This window comes from Oenanthe melanoleuca, chromosome 2, assembly GCF_029582105.1.
Source record: "Oenanthe melanoleuca isolate GR-GAL-2019-014 chromosome 2, OMel1.0, whole genome shotgun sequence".
NCBI lineage: Eukaryota > Metazoa > Chordata > Aves > Passeriformes > Muscicapidae > Oenanthe > Oenanthe melanoleuca.
In genome coordinates, this window is record NC_079335.1 from 55,193,589 (window position 1) to 55,216,007 (window position 22,419).

General features: G+C 36.0%; 1 protein-coding gene across 1 annotated transcript in view; it reads left to right on the forward strand.

Annotated features, from left to right (window-relative positions):
• The window catches only part of DOK6 (docking protein 6), a 238,747-nt gene that overhangs the window by 139,420 nt on the left and 76,908 nt on the right, over positions 1-22,419 (forward strand). The window contains exons 4-5 of the mRNA XM_056484076.1: positions 1,621-1,740; positions 11,367-11,556. Of these exons, the coding sequence (XP_056340051.1) occupies positions 1,621-1,740; positions 11,367-11,556 (310 nt within the window). The remainder of the gene's footprint in view (positions 1-1,620; positions 1,741-11,366; positions 11,557-22,419) is intronic.

Genomic DNA, 22,419 nt, shown 5'->3' on the forward strand with positions numbered 1-22,419 from the left:
TAGATTCAAAGGACCTCACAAGTATCCAAGGAAATGGCAAATGCTAAAGGAGAGGAAGAGAAAATATACAGGAAATTTCTTAATAATTCTTTTTCATAATTTTGGAAGTAGGCACTTAAACAAATTCATCTTGATTCTTTTAAAAGCTGTAAATTTTTACTGCTGTCCAGGTATAAACCTATTCTCTCCTTACTTCTATGAGGGAGGTTGCATCTGTAGCAGTGTTTAAAAAAACAGTGTGCTGTTACCTCAATATTTTTTCTCTTACAAAGTTAAATATCATGTGTATGTTACTGACACAATATTCTGTCTCTTACCACTAGAAGGTGAGGATGTTATAAGAAGACCAACTTTGGGAATCTGTGTCCTGAGACAAAGACTGCAAAAAAGCAGGAAGGGTTAAGGGACACCACGTTCCTCAAAACACTCTGAAGAAGCACCCCCAAATTCTTGTGATGACAACCTTATTTGACTCTCAAAAATCCCAAAACAGGCTCCGTTATTTCAGCTGTTTGTCTGGAAACTTCATCAGCTGATAGCCAGAATAACTCAGGAGTGGTATGGATCCATTCCTGGATTATTCAAGACACTGAACAAAGGGAGGTATCCAAAGGTTCCTGGAGACCTGGAACTGCATGCCTGTCTCCCTTCCTTGTCCAGCAAACGTTTCTATGACATCTGTGTCTAACCAGGCAAGAATTTGAGGACTGTACCAATTAGGCTTAGAGGAGTTTTTCTCAAATAAAAAATTTCACTAATTCCAATGATTCATCATCACTAAATGCTTTGGGGCTTGCATGCAGTATTTTTCTCTCTCAAAGTTTCAGCAGCACATTGGAGAGATTGTAAAAGAATTATTTTCCCAATGTCCCAAAAAAAGGACTGAAAAAACTGGCAGTTTAATGCCAGCATTTCTAGATCACTAGAGTCTCTCACTGTTAAAGATGATCACACAGAGACTGGCTGTGACCATGGATGTCAGTGAGTGCATGGTACTGAGCCTGCTCTCCAGGAACTTTCCCTTGGGTGAAGTCTTTCCTGCAAATAAAAGACAGGGTAGTTGCATGGTTTTTCTTAGTTGTAGTTGCACACTGTGTTAGCTCTGACTTGAGATGATGTGTGTTTAGTCTCTCACTATAGCAGAGAGGGAAGTTTGGCATTTGAAGAGCGTTTTATTACTGTTTTTTCTTTGCTTTTAGAATAATGCTCCAGCACCTTTAGAAAAAGAAAGTTACCTTAAGAGTTCAGACTTGCCTAAAAAGCTGTAAAGAATATTTCAATTATTATATATGAAGTTTTTCTAAATTGCATTTTTTCTTTCAGAAGGCCCACTAAAAATATACTGCCTCAAAAATTCATTATTCATCTTCTTTGTTAACTCCACCTCCTATCCTCAAGTTTGAGGATGGAAGATGCAGTCCTAATAGTGGAACCCTTTTTAGAAGTTGATAAATTGAGGCAAAGAAGTTGACGTGGGATTTTTGCTACTAACTCATGTTTCAACACAAGCATATTGTGATAAACCTTGTCAGTAAGAAAGTATTGATTTAACTTCACACCTTCTTTTTTTTTTTTTTTTTAATATGTCAACATGAATGGATTTTTTTTTTCTTTCCTCAGAACTAGAGGCAGAGGAGTGGTGCAAGCATCTTTGCATGGAATGTCTAGGGGCCAGGCTCAATGATATAAGTCTTGGGGAACCAGATTTGCTTGCTGCTGGAGTCCAGAGAGAACAAAATGGTAAGTAACTTTTTATTTGCTCCTAGATCAGTTCTTAGGTGACATCCCATGTCATCTTTGCTTGTCCCTGTTGTTGTGAGGATTTTTGCTAGTAGCTGGAAGCACATCATTAGTAGCTAAACATTTGGATACACTTTTGAAGCTCAAGCCTATTTTTTTAACAAATAAAGATGATTAAATTCCATGCCAAATAATACACAGAGTAACTTTGTGTCTTCATTGTGTTCAGACATCCCTATCATGGGAAATGATGGCCATGACCCTTCTGTTTCTGGAAATGATGGCTCCTGTGCAGAGGAATAAAGCAGCAGCTGTTGTTTTGCAGCCTTTTAAGGACAGCAATGAACTTACCAACAGCAATTTGGACTGCAAAACACATATTTGCTTTAAATTCCTACCTGTCTTGAATATTGAAGTCAGGATCATCTAAATGCTGTCAAATATGGGTGAAAAGGGTAGTGACAGATGTTAACCAGCACTAAGCCTGAGTTGTAAGTCTTCATCTAAAGGCTATTTGGATTAGACACATGCACAGGAAGAATGCTGGTGGATGGAACAGGCAATAGCAAAACAAAATCTGTGATTACCCTGTCATTTAATTCCTATTAATGAACACGAGGGCAACACAAAATGTGCTCATTTAGTCCTCCCTAAATTGCAGCTCTCAATGATTATTACTGTCTTGATGCTTTTATAAGATCCAATAGCTTTCAACAAAGTAATAACACACTGCCTCAATGGTCATAAAATATCAAGCCAACTATCATTATAAACAAAATTACGTAATGAAATTCTGGAATGTATGGCACTATATTTATTATCTTATTTCTCTGAACCTAATAGCACAAAGCATGAAATACACAGAAATCTTTAAGGAATTTTGTTCAAAAAGCAGACATGTTGAAATGGGATTTAAAAGAAGTTCAAATGTTCATAAAGTTGTTTTCCTGCTATGAGATACAGAATTCAATTTGTAGTCTCAAACTACTTAACTAAGGGAGAGCTACTAATGTTGTAGGAAAGTGATAATGATCAGACAGCACTCAAAGCACCCCATCTGCTATATGTTCATAGGCTATAGGTATAAAACTCATCTGCATGCTACTGAAGAGAGAACTGTGTGAACAGGTGGAGGTCTTTCACAAATGTGAAAGGAAATGAACCTTGTCAAAAGCCTGGGATGTGAACAGAAAAGTAGCTTGAAATTTGTCAAGCTCTTTCTGCAGTGAATTCATGTACTCTCCAGCAGCTTTTGGACATAGATGACAAATATTACATTTTATCATGCTCCTGGAAGAGATCCAGTTAGACACACATGACCTCCAGGAGACATATATTAGTTCTGTTGTGCGAACTAGTCTTGATTCAATTGCCTTAGTCCAGAAATTAATTGCAGTGTTACCAACCAGCATATATGAACATAATTAGCATCTTTATTGTTCTAAGTAAATAAATGAAAGAAAACAAAGAGGCAAAGCATGTATTTGTTATACAAATCACATGAATAATAATGCATGGAGGGTATCATTAGCTGTATTCTTTTAAAACAAGTGACTGAATACATATAATCCAATATTTGACGAGCATGCTCTGCTAAATCATTAGTTACAGTATCTCAAACAAGTAATTCTGATACCTATCCTCATCCTTCCCTCATCCCCTTGATGCACAACTTTGCATTTTAATAAGCATGTTTGAAATTCAAAGTTATCTTGTTCAGAGGCAAAGCAAATTCTGTTGTGGGTGTCTTTTAATCAACTTGGAAGCCAAAAAAAGTGCAGAGATTCTTGCTACAGGTATGAAATCTGGCATTTTGTTCATTTTTCTATGCTGTGAGAAGCTGCAGTTGCACACAAATTCCTACAGCAGATTTCTTCAGTTGAGTGGAACCATGCCTTCAGTTTACACTGGTTATCTTATTCTATTCTGCAAACCTGGCGGTGCCATTCCCCACATGACAGTGTTGTTGGGAAGGTGACTAGTTTAAGAGTGGAAGCATTTGGTGATTTGGGTGGAATAATTTCAAATTTTTAATTTATTCTCTTGCACATTTTCCCCATATTGCAGCTTTTACACACATGCTATCCAAAAGGCAGTTCAAAAGATACCTCAAAAACTTTTGAAAGTCTACTGGGCTTTTGCTTATAAATATTCCTGTTGAGCTTTTGTTGACCTGAAACTGAAAGGTCAAAGTTAATTTTACAATTGGAAATTCAGGAGCAGTGGCTATGTGTATGAGCATCTAAAATATTGCTCTCTGTGAAAATGGCAGCTGTGTCACTCTCTGGATAATTTTATTTTTTTGTGTTAAATGAAAATTGAATAACAGTATAGTACCTTTGAATGTCATTTCTTCAAAACATATTGCATGTGTCAACTTCATAGAATTCCTCTTGAGTTAGTCAATTTATTAATGCTTACTTGAAACAGAGATGTGAGAATACAGTTTGTAAAACATTGTAATAGAGTCACAGCCTCAGCACCTAATTTTATTCAAGTTCTGTTGCCTGACCCATACAAAGGCTTTCTTTCAGGTCACTGAACAAAAGATGTCTCTTTATTGTTTGAAGAAGACCACAGATTGTAATAAATATTATAGTGTTGATGGTTTTTCAGTTTTGCATATTTTTTTTTGCACTTTTAAAGGCTAAAAGACATTGAATAATGGTGTCATACATTCATATCTCTATGATATAATGTAAATTAATCCCAAAAGAGCAGGTGTATTAAGCATTAATTTCATCCCATTCCACTGAGGTTTTTTCAAATAGTTAATTTTCACTAAAGATTTTATGAAATGTGTAAAATTTGGTAAAGATACTTCTTTGGACTAGAACAACTAGCCTAATAAAGTGGGTTTTTCATGAGCTGCTTTACCTTTTCCAAGAGATAATATTTTTAATATGCATGTTCTTCATGTATTAAACTACTTGCCCATTCTTGTTCTATAAGGACATTCCAATGATGTAAGGGTATTCACCAAACATGTCAGATAAATAAATTGGCTCTCTCTTGAAAAAAAATAAAAAAACAACTTTCTGATGAGTAGATTTGTAGGTTTTTTCCTGTATGTGACCACCAAAGACACTACCCTCAGTTTGCAACATTTGAAATAATTTTCATAATTTTTATTGTATATGCCCTGGGACCACTACAATTTCTACATGCTATTTGTATTTTTATACACAAAAAATTACATTTCAGAAAATACTGGGTAAAGAAAGTGAGTGTGGTTTCTACCACTTGTTTAATACCTCTTTTTATTATTTCTGAGCTTGTTTATCTCCCCAGGATTACTCATGTGGTTCTTCTGAGATGAGCTTTACATTTGAGAAGGGAAGACACCTGACTCTCTGTGGCAGGAATGCAACAACATGGTTTAGAAATTTGCTGTGGAGGCTGTTTGGTGTGCAAAGGTTGTACAATCAGAAGGCACATGGCACATGTGACAGGTTCTGTCACACAGCAATAGAAATTTGAGGTTCCTGAGAGAGGCATTCTTTCATAGCTCTGGGTTGGTCAGTAAGTGCCAGTGAGATCTGTTTCAGCATAGCTGTGCTGTTGTTTGAGCCTCCAGCACCAAGCAGTTCTGCAGTGGTGCCAGCAAAACAGGGCAAACTGTAGAGCTGCTCTGCTTACAGCAGAACTCTGCTGCTGTGTCTTGCAGGAAGGATAAAGACATCTAAGCAGCTCTTGTGCAAAGCACATCAGTAACAGGAAGCTTCTCACTGGATTTCTGCTCCTTTATTGCTTTCCAGAAGTATTACCACAAGTCTTGCTGTGTAAACTCTGCTGCAGAAAATGACTATTAGGTGGTTTTCTTTTTAAATTTAAGGCTCACAACTAATGGCTGCTTAGCTTGGAATGATGCACAAATTCCAATTAAAGTGAGATGTGAAATGAAGCTTTTGTTGCTCTCCAACCATTTTACCTTCTCTCTCCTGCAAATCTAAATGATTTGTTGGTGTACCTCAGCCCTACAGCAGAAACCTTGTTTCTGTTTAAATTTCTTCTCACAATGAACATGGTTTCTAATGTTTATGAATTTCCTTTTAGATTATTTGCTGAAGAATTAAAATACAGTATGAAAGCAAAAGCAGTGGAGGCCTTACTTCAGAATCCTATTTAAGTAATTAATTTAGTATAATGGCAGTGAAGCTTTATATGCAATGATAAGACAAATAATAATACACAGTTTTAACTCCATGAGAGAAAATCTAGACTAAGTTGGATTGCACTGTTGAAAAGTCTTCATCAGTATGCTGTGATTCTTGCATGCACATTTCATAACCCTTAGGTTTCTCAAGCTGCTATCAGATGAAGAAGTTGTGAATGTAGAGTGTTAACTTCATTTGGAAGAATTGGAAGCTTCCTTTCCAGCTCTCAATGCATTTGGAAGCATTTGCAATACACCCCAGAACATAAGGACAAAAGCAAATTTGGGGGTTTTGGGGTTCTCTTGTAATTTTTATCTTTGCAAGTGATGTCATATCTAGAATTTCTCCATTCTCACAATGGACAACGTGTCCAATGTGTCCCTATTTTCATTCTTTGTAAAAGGAAGGAATCTGAAAGCTTTCATCCAAATGGACAAAAAACAATGACAGACTTTATGTGCTGTGAAAAAGAAATCAGAATATTCAAGATAATATTAGTTTTAAAAGCATTTTGTGTAGACTATTAATAATTTCACTTTTTAGGAGCAGGTGCATCTGTTTGGTGAAGACTCTATTCCTGTCAGTTTTGAATACTAAATAATAGCACTAAAATAGCTGAACATTTGTGCTGAGTACTTATACTAAACAGTTTTTTATTAAACTTTACTTGTAAACCTGATATAAAAATTGAAGAAAATAGGCAAATGTTAAAATGCAAATTTTTAAACTGAAGAAAAGGCCAGATCTATCCTTTGCTGCTATATCTTTTTTGCTCCTAACTCATTCCTGTGATATCAATATGAGGATTTTTAATTATATGATTTGAGGCTTTGATTTAAAAAAAGAAAAATTTACTCCATGATAAACCTAATTTTTATTTTCAAAGTTTGAAAGATAATTGAATTGTTGCTTTTCCTCCTTGCCTAATATTTAAATTAGCATTTCATAAAATTACTTCCTTTGTAAGGTTTTTCTTCTTTTATAACATTGATTTTACCTTCCTTTTTTATTTAAAAACCTTCCACAGGAGCTGCAGTCTTGCTTCCTGGATTTTAATTGTGAGAAACTCATTAATTCTTGTTAGTAAAAAAGTAGCTTTTCATAGTGAACAACGTCCTTGAATCCTCAGAAGAGGATTATGAGGCATTTCTTTGTGCTACATATTGAGATTACAAGCTACAGCCAAAGCATAGACACTTTGTAATTACATTCAGAGAGCTGACTTGTTTTAAGCCATTTTCTAGGGTCTAAAAAACCTCTGTAATTTAATACATAAAAGCACTTTGCATAGTTTTTTATTCATCTCCTGTTATCCATAATCTATTTTTTATACAATAGATTTGTTTGTTGGGTTTTTTTTAAATAAATGAAACACAGACAGCTTTATTCAGAAAAATAAGGTGTTTACAGTTTTAAGTTTACAGTTTACAGTTAATCCAATGCAACTTCAGATTCTTCTCTACCTTACTACTTACCAGTGAAACAATTTGAAGCATTTACTTACCTTTATATTTTTATTGAGATGTTTACGTTTTTAATGGAAGCAAAGCACAATATTTATAAGCAAAAGGAAAAAAACAATATTCTGAAATCCTGGTTCCTCACTGCTAACAGCAGAAGGGAAACATTCTAATAACCCTGAATAAACACAAAATGCTGCACCTTCAAGACTTTAAGCTCTCTGTCCACCTTAAAATCAGCCACAGTTGGTCAGCAGCAGAAGTCTCATAGGTGGAGGAGATTAAACTGAATATATGCTTTCAAAGCCTCTGCTTATTTATATAGATGCCACCAACCTGTCTCCTTCTATAAGTAATTTTTTACCCATCATTAAACCCGAAATGAAATCAAGCATCTGGATTGCAAGATTGCAATGTCATCTGGTTGGTTTTCCAGCTGGGATGATTTAACTCAAGGAATCCATTGATAAAATGGCAGAATCAGGATCACTGGGCTCCAGTCATTTTGTTCCCCCAGTACAGCTGGAAGGCTGAGAACATTTTGGGTTTGCTGCCAAGTCTCCATCTCAGTCAATATGCTCATTTTCATAAAGACTCTTATGCTCCTGTGCCCTGGAAAGCATTATTAAATGTGGTGTTCTTGCCAAAGCCCAAATGCTAGACACCTTTGCATGCACTAAGTGTCTGATGAAGCATTGCTCTGCTTATTCAAGGAGATGGGAAAGACCAGTCACATTGAGTGGAATAATAAGTGTAGCAATATATCAGCATTTTTTTCTCATCCTGAGTCCTCCACTCCCTCAATTTTGCTCTCACCACTTTAGGGAAGGGAGGAGGATGGGAATCCTGAATGCTGAGGAACTGTGTTTGTTCAGTCCCAGTCTTATCTTGTCCAACAAGGTTTCTTCCATCTCCCTTCCTTCTAGGTCCCTTATTAACTTCCATTTCTTTAATCTTACTAGCCAATGAACTGTTATTTTTTCATCCTACTCATCTGCAGATGGTATCTGAACCAAAGAGAAGCAAAATAACCTATTCAATGTCATTCAGGAAATTTGGTATCAGAATTCAGCTGGGATTCCCAAATCTGGCCTATGATGAATATTCAGTTTTGCCTCAATAAATGTAAGGGCAAAACATGCCACTAAATATGGAATGACTGTATTACCATTAGCTAGATACCTGCTCAAATGTTTTCTGAAATGGAAAAATTGGACCCTGCCTGATAATTAAAAGAACCATTTAATAGTATCTACACCTTTCCATGTCCTTAGCTGCCCACTATTCAAAAGTGGTTTTTGTTCCAAAACCAAATCTATCCATCCTCAATCTTCTCCAGCACATATGTTTGTACACTTCTTTTTCTTGCCAATTTGATTCAGTTCCAAGGGTGCTACGTTTTGCCCTGCAGCTGATGTTCACTTTAATCAGACATACTTCCTTTAATCCCTGACACCTCACCTTAGACACTGACCTCCCATGCAAAGTCAGCAAATGTCTCCTGACAGTTTGAGGATACCATATGTCCTGAATGCCCTTCGTGCAATAATATCCTCAAACACATCAGGGAAGTTGAGCATTTCATGGCTATCCTGTTAACATCTAAAGCAAGTTGAAATATTTTGTGTCTCCACACAGCAGTTTAATGTTTACTTCAAAAAATAATTGTACCTTTTCGTTTTCTCTGCTGTCTGAGGCATTCTGTCGGTGAAGATGGGGAAAGAGGAAGATTTTCATTCTGGTATAGGAACCCCATCCCCCCATAGATACACTGTGTTATTTCATGTCATGCAAGAGAGAAAGAGCTGACAGGCCAGTTACTGCATCTTTCTTTCAAACAGAGGAGGGAAGCAGCAATAACTGACAGCAAGGAAATGCAAAGCTGGAGTCTAATATATGATAAAAGCACACCTGCACAGTTGTGAGGAATTTCTGCATGATGATCCCAATTACTATGGATACTGAAAGGATGTATATGCATGTACATATACACATATATATGTAACTCCAGGCAAAGTGAAAGCTATCTTGTTCACACCATTCCCTTCCCAATGCTGTCTTTGACCCATTACTCCCAAGTGTGAGTCCTTCCATTTAGTTTAGTGGCCATTACATTAGACCCCTGCCCCATGCACTCCTCTGAGCACCAGGGGAAATTCTCCTCAGTGATCTCAGCATCCTCTGCTAATCTATTTGTGCTCTGTGTCACACGACTTTTACAAAATGCCTGGAGTTTCACACATGGGATCCTAGACATAAAATTAAACTTTTTGGGCTAAAACCCATTAGTGTAACTAATGAGAACTTGGGCCTGGGAGAAGAGATTGTGACTAAATGAGTCAATTGGGGAGTCATTAATAGGACAAAATTAAATTGACTGAAACAGAACAACATTGGAGATGACAAGTTTACTTATAGCTATGCAGCAATTTTTATTGCTCAGCCAGCAGTTCCTTGCTTTCTCTAATTCCTCAAACTTTCTCTACTTTATTCACATACACACAAACTCATGCACACTTATAACATATTTTATATTCACTTACTTGCAATATTTTAATTGTTTTGGCAAAAGCATATATATATATATCAAATGTTTAGAAATTAGAGACATGATGTCTATGATACTGAATTTCAATGCTGATTTTGAGTGTTGCAATAAATTTCTCTCACTTAAATTTAAATTCCTTCCTAATTTTTATGAGGACATGAGAAAATTCAATTCCAATGGTGGATTAAAAATATTCCACTCCAAACCCTTTTTACTTTATCATGTAATTGGAGGCAGTTTTCCTATCAGTTGTCTCTCTAAAGAACATTTTCCTAATATTGTTATTGAATAAGCATTGCTCATGCTCATACTTTAAAGGGTTCTTACCTTTTTGTTGTCAACACCCTTCAGGCAGTAGAATTGACATTTTGCATTTTACCCATTTCAAAGATGAAAAAAAAACTGGGAGAGGAAATTTGTGAATGTACTGCACTCTCTCATATGATACTATTAAGCCCTAGTAATCCCATGCATGTAGCATTAAAATACAGGCTGGCACTTCCAACTGTACCACCAGAAATTTAACTGAGTTTTTCATTCTTTATAGAAGCAACTCATAGAAACATTAGTTATTCTTCAAAGAAAATCACATTTTTATTTAAATGTATCTTCCTAATAATGTTTACTTCCTTCATATAAGTTAATGGTATTTTACATCATCTTGGTTTTCCTCTTTTTTTCTTTCTTTTTTCCTTTTTTTATGATTTCTTTTTTATTGCTTATTAAACCAGATGCAATTCAGGCACTTCAGAAAATTATTAATGCCCTTGACCTCCTACTGCAATAAGTGCACTTTGCAAGCAAAGTGCAGCTGATAGTGATTGATGTCATGACCATAATAATATATCATATTGAATCAGATGTTTCAAGAAAGCAACAAAGGACTGAAATTGCTATTAATTTTGCAAATAAGAATGACTTTGGCAAATAAACAGAAACTGAATGCAAGAAATGTAGTTATTAACAAGCTTCAATAAGTAAACCTGGATTTGCAATTTTAAAGGCAGCTTTTCCAAGAGGCAATGGTTGCACATACATATTTTGCCAGGATACCTTTAGTTCTGTTCTTTGAGAGAGGAGGCTCTGTCAGAGTTCTCATACTCGTGAATTTGGATTTGTAAAGAGTCTTGGACCTTAATGTGAGGGTAAAAAAAGACTTAAATAAGGGTGCTGGGAACATATATCCAAGAAGACTATGCAGGTCATCTGTGAAAGATGTTTCAGACTGCTGCATTGTTTATAAGGAAAATGAAATGATGATTCTCCTCTTACTCCTCTCTTATGCCCTAGCAGGACTGCTTCAGCATCAGTGGATCCTCACCTCTGTTAAAGCCAGAAATTTGGCTTTGATTTCTGGATCATCTAAAGAACTAAAGACTTTATTTCAATTTTTTTTCACCAGTATACAATCTTGCTTTAACCTGTGCTGTCTTACTTTGTTGGTTTTTTTTTTTTTTCCAGAACGATTCAATGTATACCTTATGCCTACACCAAATTTAGATATCTATGGGGAATGTACAATGCAGATCACACATGAAAACATCTATCTCTGGGACATCCACAATGCCAAGGTCAAGCTGGTCATGTGGCCTCTGAGCTCTTTGAGGAGATATGGACGTGACTCAACGTGGTTTACATTTGAGTCTGGAAGGTAAGAGCTAAGGAGATAAAAAAAAGAATGAATAAGCATTGGGCTTTTTTTGAATAAGCAGTCTGATATGTTAGAAAAGCCTCTCCTTATAAAGCAAGACAGAATTCATGCCCTCTCCATAGACTTCCCTTTGCTGAATATTACTTTTCAGTATATCCAGGCCAGTGTTTGAAATAAACATTAATATGTCTTACTAAAAATGAGCTTAAGCTCCCTCTGACTTTCATTTAACTGTGATTGAAATGTCTTTCTTAAGGTTTATGAGTCTCACTGTGCTTAAACACTAGTGTGGTATGACTTGAGTACTTTTGATGTAGAAGAAATTAATTCCAGATCATGGGAAAGGCTCATCACACAAGCATGAATGGAATAACTGCCATTACAGTGGATATTACTCTTTTTGGATGTTTCTGATGACTGATTGCCACTCTAGAGTATAATTGCAAGCAGGAGTACAGAGAACATTGTGAACCTATAAAAAGGCTAGCTCTTTTTCCTGCCTGCAGTTTTAATCCTCATTGTCATTTCCATCTTCAGATCAGTTTTACATTTCCATAGAGCTGTTTTGCCCCTCTTTCATATCTTTTTAATGCATTTCATATCTTGCTATAAGGTTCACTGCCTTTTCTGCATTTCTGCACAAAAATGATCATGCATTTAAGTCTCCCTCTGGTGGTGTTTCAACTTGTATTTTGTGGTTCTAGACTTGTTTTTTATGGTTTTGTTTGGGTTTTTTATGGCTCATCATACTCCTTTATGAGGAGCCTGAATTTTCTGAAGCAATCTGTGAAATTACATGTGTCTCTACATTCTTGGGTTAGACACACTGTCTTGTTTAAAAAAAAAATCTTCAGATGCCTTTTGATGTTTACTCATTCAATACTATTAATAAATATTCAGAAAAGTTCAGATTGTGATCAGAAACAAAACCATGGATCAAAATCATGGCCCCTGCTGTCTAGGGGGATAATGGCCAAAATTCCTCTACCATTTCTGTAGCTTGGAGTTACCATTTTACCAGTAATTTGTATATGCAGGCTGCTGTCACTAGACCATTTTGGTTCTCTGTTAGTTTTCTGTGATGAGTTCACATGAAGACATCAGTGGCGTTCTTTATTTAATTTTTTTTTAGTAAAAATAAGCAAAGCTGACCCATGTTTCAACTTGATTTCAGTGATTAAGCTGAGGGGCTTATTCAAATATACAATTATAGCATTAATTAGCATTTCAAGCCTCCTACAGTATTTTAATTCCATTTCAAGCCTCCTACAGTATTTTAATTCCATGCTATTCCATTCTGAATATCATCTGTTCCCACAGTCCATGAACCATATAACCTGATGAAAAGTGGATTGTTTTCCTATGTTTTATTATTATGAGATAGCTCTGCCTTTATCTGTCATTGTCATGCTTTATTGTCTTTGATCTGATTCCTCCCTTTTTGCTTGCTTGGGAGTACTTTATCTATCTGATTTGGAAATGCATAGAGGTAAAAAGACAGGGTCAGAGAAAAGTTGGTATCTTCAATAACATCTGAAGGCTATATAGGGCAATAATAACACTCATTTTAAAAACTGTTGTTCATTTGCTTGGGGTTTTACTTTTATTTTTTAAACAACAAATCATCTTTCTGAACATGATTTCCTTTGTCCCCTGATCTGCTAGTACCTTAATACAATAAATCCCTGATGCATGTTGTTTTATCAGAAGTGAGGCATTCATCCATGTTTTATGAGAATGTTATGCTGTAAAAGTGTTGTTGCTTTAATTTTTCCCTAAGGCTTAAATATTAAATGTAGGCAATTGCTTTAAAGGAAATATTTTTAAATAGGTTATTATGTTTTAGTGTGTTTTAGCAGATATCCAGTATATGTGTATGAGGTTTGCATGAACATTAGAAGCTCAGTTTTATATATTTCTTTTACATCCAGAGTTTTCATATTACTTTGTTTGAGAAAATAAATCCCTTCAATAACATAAATGGACATATTCACAAATAGATACTGTGTTAAATAAATTGATCAAATTTAAGCTTTTTGACAAATTTATCTTTCAATAAATATTTTTCATTTAAAACTTTTCATTTAAATGGAATGTGAACTTGGATGTATAAAACTGAAGTGCTCACTTGTCTAATGAAATGCAATAATTACACCATTTGAAGAATGTCTAAAATATGGGAGGAATGAACTCAGATTCTTTTAATCTACCAGATTTTTCTGTTTAGTTTTGCACTGAATTTGAGTTTGTAAATATGTATCTTTGCACTATGTATGAAGTTAGACTTATCCTTATTCTTTTATTATTTATTGAACCAATGAAAGTAAGTATTCCTTGCTCAGTCATTTCCTTAATCTGTCTTCTTGTGTATCAAAACCCTGCTGAGATGTGGGGAAAGAACAGTTTTATGTGGCTTTGTTCAATGCTGGATGGAGAGATTCTCATTACCTAAAGTACCTGATTAGGGCTAATCCCATGCAATCTCTTCACCTATCAGAAAACAGTCATTCATAGCTCCATTAGGCACTACAATAGCTTTGTGTGGATTAATGCTGTTTATCCAACACAGTGAATGGATCAGAGCACATGAGGTAAGAGCACAGCATTTATGGTTTTAACATCTAGGCTTCCCAACTAACCAGTCTTGGACTGGACTGGGGAGTCCTGCTGGATTTGGAAGGGTTAATTTTCTTCACAGCAGCTGGTATGAGGCTGAGTTTGGGATGTGTGCTGAGCACAGGGTTAATAAATAACCCAGGGATGTTTCTGTCATTGTTGAGCAGAGCTTGCACAGACTTAAGGACTTTTCTGCTCCGCAGCTCACCCCAGCCCACTGGCAAACAGGCTGGGGATGCAGGAGGAGTTGGGAGGGGACAGAGCTGGGACAGCTGACCCGACTGACCCGAGGAACTGTCCTATACTGCAATGGCATCATGATGGGCATATAAAGCAGGGGGAAGGAGAAGGAATGGGGGAACATTTGGAGTGATGGTGTTTGTCTTCCTAAGTCGTTGTTATGTGTGGTTGAGAGTGGTTGGATGGTTGGGAATGACTGGACACCTGTCTGCCCCTGGGCAGGGGTGAATTAATTCCTTGTGGCATTTTGCATGTGCACACAGCTTTTACTTTACCTATTCCACTGTCTTTCATCACTTTTACCCTTCTGATTCTCTCTCCCATCCCAGCAGGAGAGTGAGAAAATGGCAGTGTAATACTTTCTTGCCAGCTGGGATTAAACCACAAACCGGAGTGTTAGTGTTTAATCAATGATTCACAGGATTTCCTTAACTCATGGATATATATAATATGTTCAGACACCTCATTATCCAGTTATTTTGGATAGTGGAGGCACTGGGGTGTTGACCTGCATAGGTGCACTTCCTTCTCTTCAGACTTTTGGAAGTGCTGTTCCACATACAAGGGCTAAATTAGTCCTTGATTGTCTCAGATTTTAAGCCTTTGAAGCAGGAAGGGTGTCCAGATGAAGTTGCTTTTAATTTGCAGGGGATTTCAGTAAGTACATGCAATTTCAGAAACATGCCAAAAAGTAATAAAACAGCTACAGGTGAAACATTTCATAGTCCTGATCAGGTGTGAAGATATCCTTTCAGTCTGTCCAAGTTACAGGGCTCATTTTGATGATGTTGTGAACCAAACAATCCATAGTGAAGGCCATAAACAATGTTTAAACTCCACTCTCTGGTAACTGCAAAAGGCAGTTGTCCAAGCTTTCCTTTAAGCAAAACAATCTCTGAGGCATTTTTTAGGAGTATAAGAGGAGACTCCTAAATATTCAGAATTGAGACACAGAGAAAATTGAGCACATATGGACTCCTTGTTCATTTTGAAATGGTTTTTCTTTTGCTTTACTGTAATTTTGCCTTTTATTTTATTTTCTCTGTGTGGAAGCTGTCTGGTCAAGTGCAATAACTGGCCAGAAGTATATATATATAAAAGAAAAAAAGCTTAAGTCAGACATAGTGAGAAAATAGGGGATGGGCTGTGGAAGCTCCAGCTAAAATTTGTCAAATTTTATGAGTTTCCAGTACAGTAGAGAGTTTAAGGCAGAAGGGAGTTTTTTGGATTTTTGAAAGCAGAAGGAGTCACAAATCTATTACACACTCCTTTTTCTGAAATATATTTGCTTTTACTTTGTAGAAAATATGTTGAAATTTAAGCAATTTCAAGTATTTCCAAGTTAATTCATGCTGTGCATTCAAAGAGACTCATTGAACCACACGAAACTATTCCTTCATTATTTGCCTTTGATTTGGGTTTTTTTGTTCATCAGAGAAAATTTAATGAAATATGGTCTTCTCTATCACTTCTAAGATCTGGAATCTGTTCCTTTGGTTAAGAAAAATATTAAGCTCAAGCGTTACACAGTGGTGACATGAGAATTTCTCAGATTTTTTTTCCCAAGACTGATATACTCATTTTCTCTGTGGTAGATACACAGATGCTAGGGTTATCTGAAGCAGAAAGTTCACTGTTTGCTTCAGGCACTACATCTGACTGAAATGTTTCATTTGTCTGTCAGTCCTCTGTGGTGATTTTTGGTGTTAATATGAAATGTATTAGTCAATTAACCCTTAAAGCTCAGTCACAGGAAACTTGCTCTTTTTTGCTTATGTGGGAAGAGGCCCCTTATGCATGTGCCTCATGAGACAGCTGTCATGGGACTTCATGCACTGTTGTAAAGGTCTACACTTCCCTGAAGAGAAGCCTGCAGTTCCTCATTGCTGGTGGATTATCTAAATAATGGATTAAATTTATCTATCATGACTTTACGATAGAATTATAAATCATGTATTATAAATCATTCTAAATATCATTATAAATCATAAGCTTGTGATAGAATTTGTGAGTCACTTTGGGTTGAGTAGCACTATAAGCACATGTGCAGCTTCAATAAATAATCTATCATTTCACATAAACATTAGCTCAGAGCTCAGTATCCCACATTTTAAATAGTTAAGTTTGCTAGGATCTTTTCCTTCTTTTACACCTTTGTGATATTTTCAAAAGGCAGATTACCCATTATATAAATTTTCTGTGTTTTTATGTTTACTCATGGTCCTTTCACTTCTTTCTCACATCCTTTCCACAAGCAGCATATATTGCTAAAATCTGAAAATAAAAGACTTTCTGGAAAAGGAAACATTAATCTCTTTTATGTGTCCTACCCTGGCTTTTTCTCTCAGTAATGACGCAGCTCTAATTTTAGGGAAAGTGGCATTTCTTAGCACTGAAAAGGTTTCATTAGTCCTTGCTATTTAGCAGTGCCAAGGTTATACTGTAATATGTTGTAATTGTAGTTCCATTCCTACTTTTTTCCATTCCAACTTTAGTTTGCCTCTTGCCAAATTCTTGACCTGGAATAAGTTCTATGTTAGTCATTTGATTCACTTAAACCCTGCTTAAAAAGGAGTTGTGTGTTTAACTCATCTACAGGACTCTTACTCTGGTTTTGATCATGGTGCCTAATCTAAGAACTTTTACTAGCAGAAGCTAATACAGCTCATTGTAAGTGATTTATAAAGTGCTCATTGCATTTTCTCTCTGCCAAGGCTCCTCTCAGACTGCTCTAGCATTGATAAGTCAGAGCAAGTGCCACCAAAACTCACATAGCAATGAAATTCTTCATCATATAATTGACTATGGGAAGCAGAGAGAAGATTGGGTTGCATTGTACCTTCTAATGCATTCTGCTTTTTTTAACCCTGTTTTGAAAGTTCACTCATGATGTACAAACCTACAAAAGATATTCCACAACTGACAAAGAATGCCTGACCATTTCACTTCACTGTGAAAGCTAATTTTTATGAGAAAACCACTGACATCTTCAAAAGGACAATATATGACAATAAAATCACCTTTATTAATTTTAACAGAAATAGATTGAGAAGTCAGTGATTCTTAGGACAGAGCACCAAGCTTCACAGATGAAGTTGTGTAGCATAATAATGAATAAATTTATAAATTGTTAATTGATAGTAATGAGCACATCACTAGTTCATTAATTCAGCATTGCCCAAGCAGTAAATTTTCTTATGAATTTGTACTGAATGAAAGACAGGCAGTTAGGAAAAAAAGTCACCTGAAGTTTCTCCAGTGAACACAGCAGATGCACAGCTCAGATAGAAAGCCATCATCTCTGAGGTGTCTGTAGAAGTGGCTTATATTTGCAGATCACAGAGGGATCAGTTGTCAACTGATCACCAGCTGTCCAACATAATTTGTTTATTTGAAATGTTGCAAAGCTGTTTTAATGAAATCGATAAGAATGCTATTGTGTTTGACTAATGTATTAGCATACAGCAAGTTCCCCCTGATGATACTGACATCACATGAATTGTACCTTTCAGCTGAAATGCCTCATTTGCTTTCTCCATTCATAACACAAAACCTCACAGTCAAATTAGGGCTTGTTTGAAGATATTTTGAGATCAGCCACCATTTCAGAAAGTTTTGCGTCCATGTGTGAGCCCAAAAGATTTATTTACTGACCATATTCTAATTGTCTTTTTTTCATACCTATGCTCTCCTGTAGGCATGCATTGTTGGATTAATGTTCCTGAAGCTGAATATGGCTAACAAGGTTATTGCTGTGTAATGTGTGAGTGCAGAAGAAGCAGACAAAATAATTCATACAGTCTTAATCACATTAGGATTCACTTATTGTTTCAATTCTGCATTTTAACCTTTGAATTACACAGTCAGCAGCAGCAATAATTAATCTCATATGGCAGGTCTGGATAACTCAAGATGCCCCAGCAGCAGGCTGGGCATCTTTTATCTCCAAGAGGCATAATAACCTTTAACTTACTATTGCAAAATACAAGAGGACTAAAATAACTCACATTTGAAACCCAAAACAATTTAGTTAAAAAAAAAAAATATGTCAAAACTCAAAAGCTTTTAAATACAAAATACTAATAGATTTTGCAATGTTCTTCATTTAATATATAGATACCATTTACAATAACAATGTCTATTTTAGCAGTGAAATACTGTTGCATCCCCCAGCAAGGCTATTTGCATGAGCTAATTAAAAATGCTGAAACTTGACACCTAATTATCTATATAGACAGTGGGAGAGTGTTAAATGCTTCACAAAGGGCAATCCAGAAGACCACGTTTTGCAGTGAGAACCATGGAGCCAGCAAGAATGCTAAGCACTAATAAATCCTTCTTTTCTCCAAAGCTTATGAATGTAGGATCATCAGCTGAGGAGGAGGTTTGAAATATCCTTTATGCTAGGGCTGTGTACTGTACAAACAGAGAAGGAAGTAATCAAAATGCAAAGGCTGGAATTTGCACAACAAAAGAGCCTTGTTCATGAATATGTAGGAACCTGTGCAAACCCCTGCCTGCACATGCATGCATGGAGCATTGCAGAAGCATAAAGGGGCACCATTTTATACATTTGTGGTTGTCAGGAACTCTGGTTCCTCTGTTGGCACATAGGTTTATTCTAAAGGTCATTTTAGTGTTGAATAGCTGTCTCTTGCATGTCAGTTGCAAAAGCAATTGCAATGGAAGTTTTATTCTTCTCTCAGGCTTGAGTCTTCATTACAGTGAAATCAAGTTGAGTATAGGTTGACAGTTGTTCACTACTCTTGAACTGAGAAAGCTGCTTTAGCAGGCTGGTATTGGAAGGTTTTCACTAATATCTGCCTAGCTCCCCCTGCTCTTTCAGGCAGTCTTGATTCATTGTTCTCAGAAATAATAAACTCACTTATAAGTAGCAGCTGAGGCCATTTGGTCTGTTCAGCCTTGAGGAAACAGGGGAGACTTCCTTGCAGTCTTCAACATCCTCACAATGGGAAGAGAAGGGACAGGTACTGATCTCTTCACTCTCATGACCAGTGACAGGACTCAAAGAAACAGGATGAAACCAAGTCAGGGGAGGATTAGGCTAGATATCAGGAAAAGGATTTTCACCTTGAGGTGCTGGAACAGAATCCCCAGGGAAGTGGTCACAGCACCAAACCTGACAGAGTTCAAGAAGAGTTTGGGCAATGCTCTCAGGCACATGGTGTGTCCAGTGCAGGGTCAGGAGCCGGACTCTGGGATCCTGATGGATCCCTCCCTACTCAGCATATTCAATTATTCTATAAAATACCTATAGGCATCTTTCTGTTTTATTTTTTTTAAGATGTATTTCTGAAAAATGTGGGTCCCCAACTTCTTTTCTTCCAAAAGAGGTCAGTAGAGTGTTATTGGCCATCATTGTCAGTCACAGATGGAGAGCAGTTCCAAAAATACTTCTGTGTTCTGGACATAGTAATAGTGTGAGAGCAGAAATTCTAGCATAGAAATTTCCATGGTGATCCTTTTTTTTCAGTAACTGTATGCTAACTTTTCATTAGTAAGTTGAATATCCGTACCAACAGAGCTTTATATGTATGTGAGTTATATATACACACATTTCCCAACATACTTATGTTATATGTGATCTCATGTCTCCCAAGACTGCATTGGAATGTGTGAGTAATTGTCGAGGTTACTAACTTTTTTTTTAATTGGTGCAGTCTTTTTGCAATGTTTGCTTTTAAAACTCAATCAATAATCATGAAAATAATTTTCCATCTATTGATTAATTAATTATTAATTTCATTCATTTATGTCATTGATTAGAAAAAATCTGCTCTTCTGTAAAAAGCTATTGATATTCAATGACAAGACAATAATTTTGAAAAAAAAAAAAACACTAATGGAGACATTACTTTGCAAACCAGACAATTTTCTAAAACTGGTGAATAACTAGGATGTTTTACTTAAAACCTTTAACACATGGTAAATAACTCTGATAATATATATTCTTCATCACTTCTCAACAGCTGCACCCTTAGTGAAATCCAAGTTACCTTTTGTGAACTTTCACTACTAAGACAAATACACACACACAGAGAAGTATTTTAATAATGTGTGTAAAATAGCATAAATGTTTTCTTCCCAAAATATATCTATCTATATCATCTATATCTATATCTATATCTATATCTATATCTATATCTATATCTATATCTATATCTATCTATATGTAACATATACATATACATATACATATACATATACATATACATATACATATACATATACATATACATATACATATACATATGAAAACCTGAAAGGACTATCCAATTGGCCATTCATGATTAATTGTTTTAATTTTTGAAGTAGTGCCTGAATACAAATCCGTGTGTTAAATTTCAAGGGGTTTTTTTACACAGCACTTTGCTAAGGAGAAACAAGGCTAATAACTGAAAACCATGTCAGAGCCCTCCTAGCATTACCATACATTAAATCCCTCTCAAGTCTTTTGTTGCAAAAAAGTATCCTCTCACTCTAATTTAAATTAACTAAAGAACTATTAAAATATTGTCACATAGGGGAGATGGAGAGCACTTTACAGGCAGTGCCTACTCAGTGGCATTCTGGAAAAGTCAGGCTATTAGGTCCCACTGGCTCCTTTAATCTTCCACTTATAAATAAGGTACCAAAGGAAGGTTTGCCCCTTAGCCCCTATAGAGGAAAATGCTATTAGCTACTGTGTCCCTCCTAATGGTACTTCTTTGCTATCACAGTAAGTTATTACTATTATTGCACTATTAATAATGCTGTACCGTGTGGTGTGTGATTTATTTCTGCTGTGAGTGGTCATTTGTCACATATTTTCTAAAAAGCTTCCATCTTATTAGAAAGAGGGGAGGGAGAAGTAGCATCTAATGGAATCTCTCAATCTCAGCTGCTCCAAACATCGTTTGATCTTTCTGACTTTTGGGAAGAAAACTCAGTCAGTGCTATAATTCACTCAAATCCTTCATCTACTTGATTATCCTGTCAGTGGCCAAAAAGTCAAATATAGCATTGTATTCACATGGCTTGCTTGCACCAGTATATCTAAGGAGATTTTTCACATATTTTTACTATTTTTTAAATAATTCTCTGTCCAACTTGAAAAATATCCCTCTTTAAAATGATACTTTAAATGGTTCCTGATACACTTTCTGGAAACAACATTTTGAGATGAATGACAGGAGGGATTATATTTACCTGAAATGGCTGAAATTTCATCAGGTTGATTATAAGGGTAAATAGAAGTTGCTATCATCATTTATTGCATTTATTACTATGCAATACTTAAAAACTCAAAAGCATTTGAAACGGAACCATTAAGTATCATTTACAGTCAGGAATGGGATTGAGGGCAGAAAACTGTATAGTCTTGGGGATGACTCAATGGAAAACCCTGTAGTTCTTTCAGATGAGGGTGTCAACCATTTATTTAATAATATAACCCTTTATTTAATGATAGAAAGTCTGGTTCACAAGTATCTCTGCTCCTCTAAGAGTGCTGCCACTGCCACCAGAGAGCAAAGAGCATTAGCAGCAATAAAAGCCAACATCTGAAGATGACCCTTTTGCAGTGAAAAACAGCAAGTGGAACAGCTTTCTGGGACTAAGAGAAACTGAAGAGATTGGGGAAAACAAGAGGGAAAGTTTGTGGGGGTTGGTGGGGGCTGAGCATGTGGAATAGAAAATAGGAATGTGGTAAGTAAATAAATATGGGCTGGTAAAATGGAACTTGATAGGGAGAGACTTTCTTAAAAAACAAATGAATGAACAAAAAAATAGAAGGTGGCTGGGTTTGGAAATGTGTATCATTTAGGGAGCAATATGTAATCAGGAAGTGTGGAAAATATGAGCAAAAGTAGCAAGAAGACATTGTCCAGGATAAGTGTTTGTCATTAGTAGAATGTCAATAACACAACCTCAAATACTTCAATTCAAAGGTGCTTTGCCTTTTTTACTGGATGCTTCTTTAAGGCCCATGAGACCAATTTCTCAGAG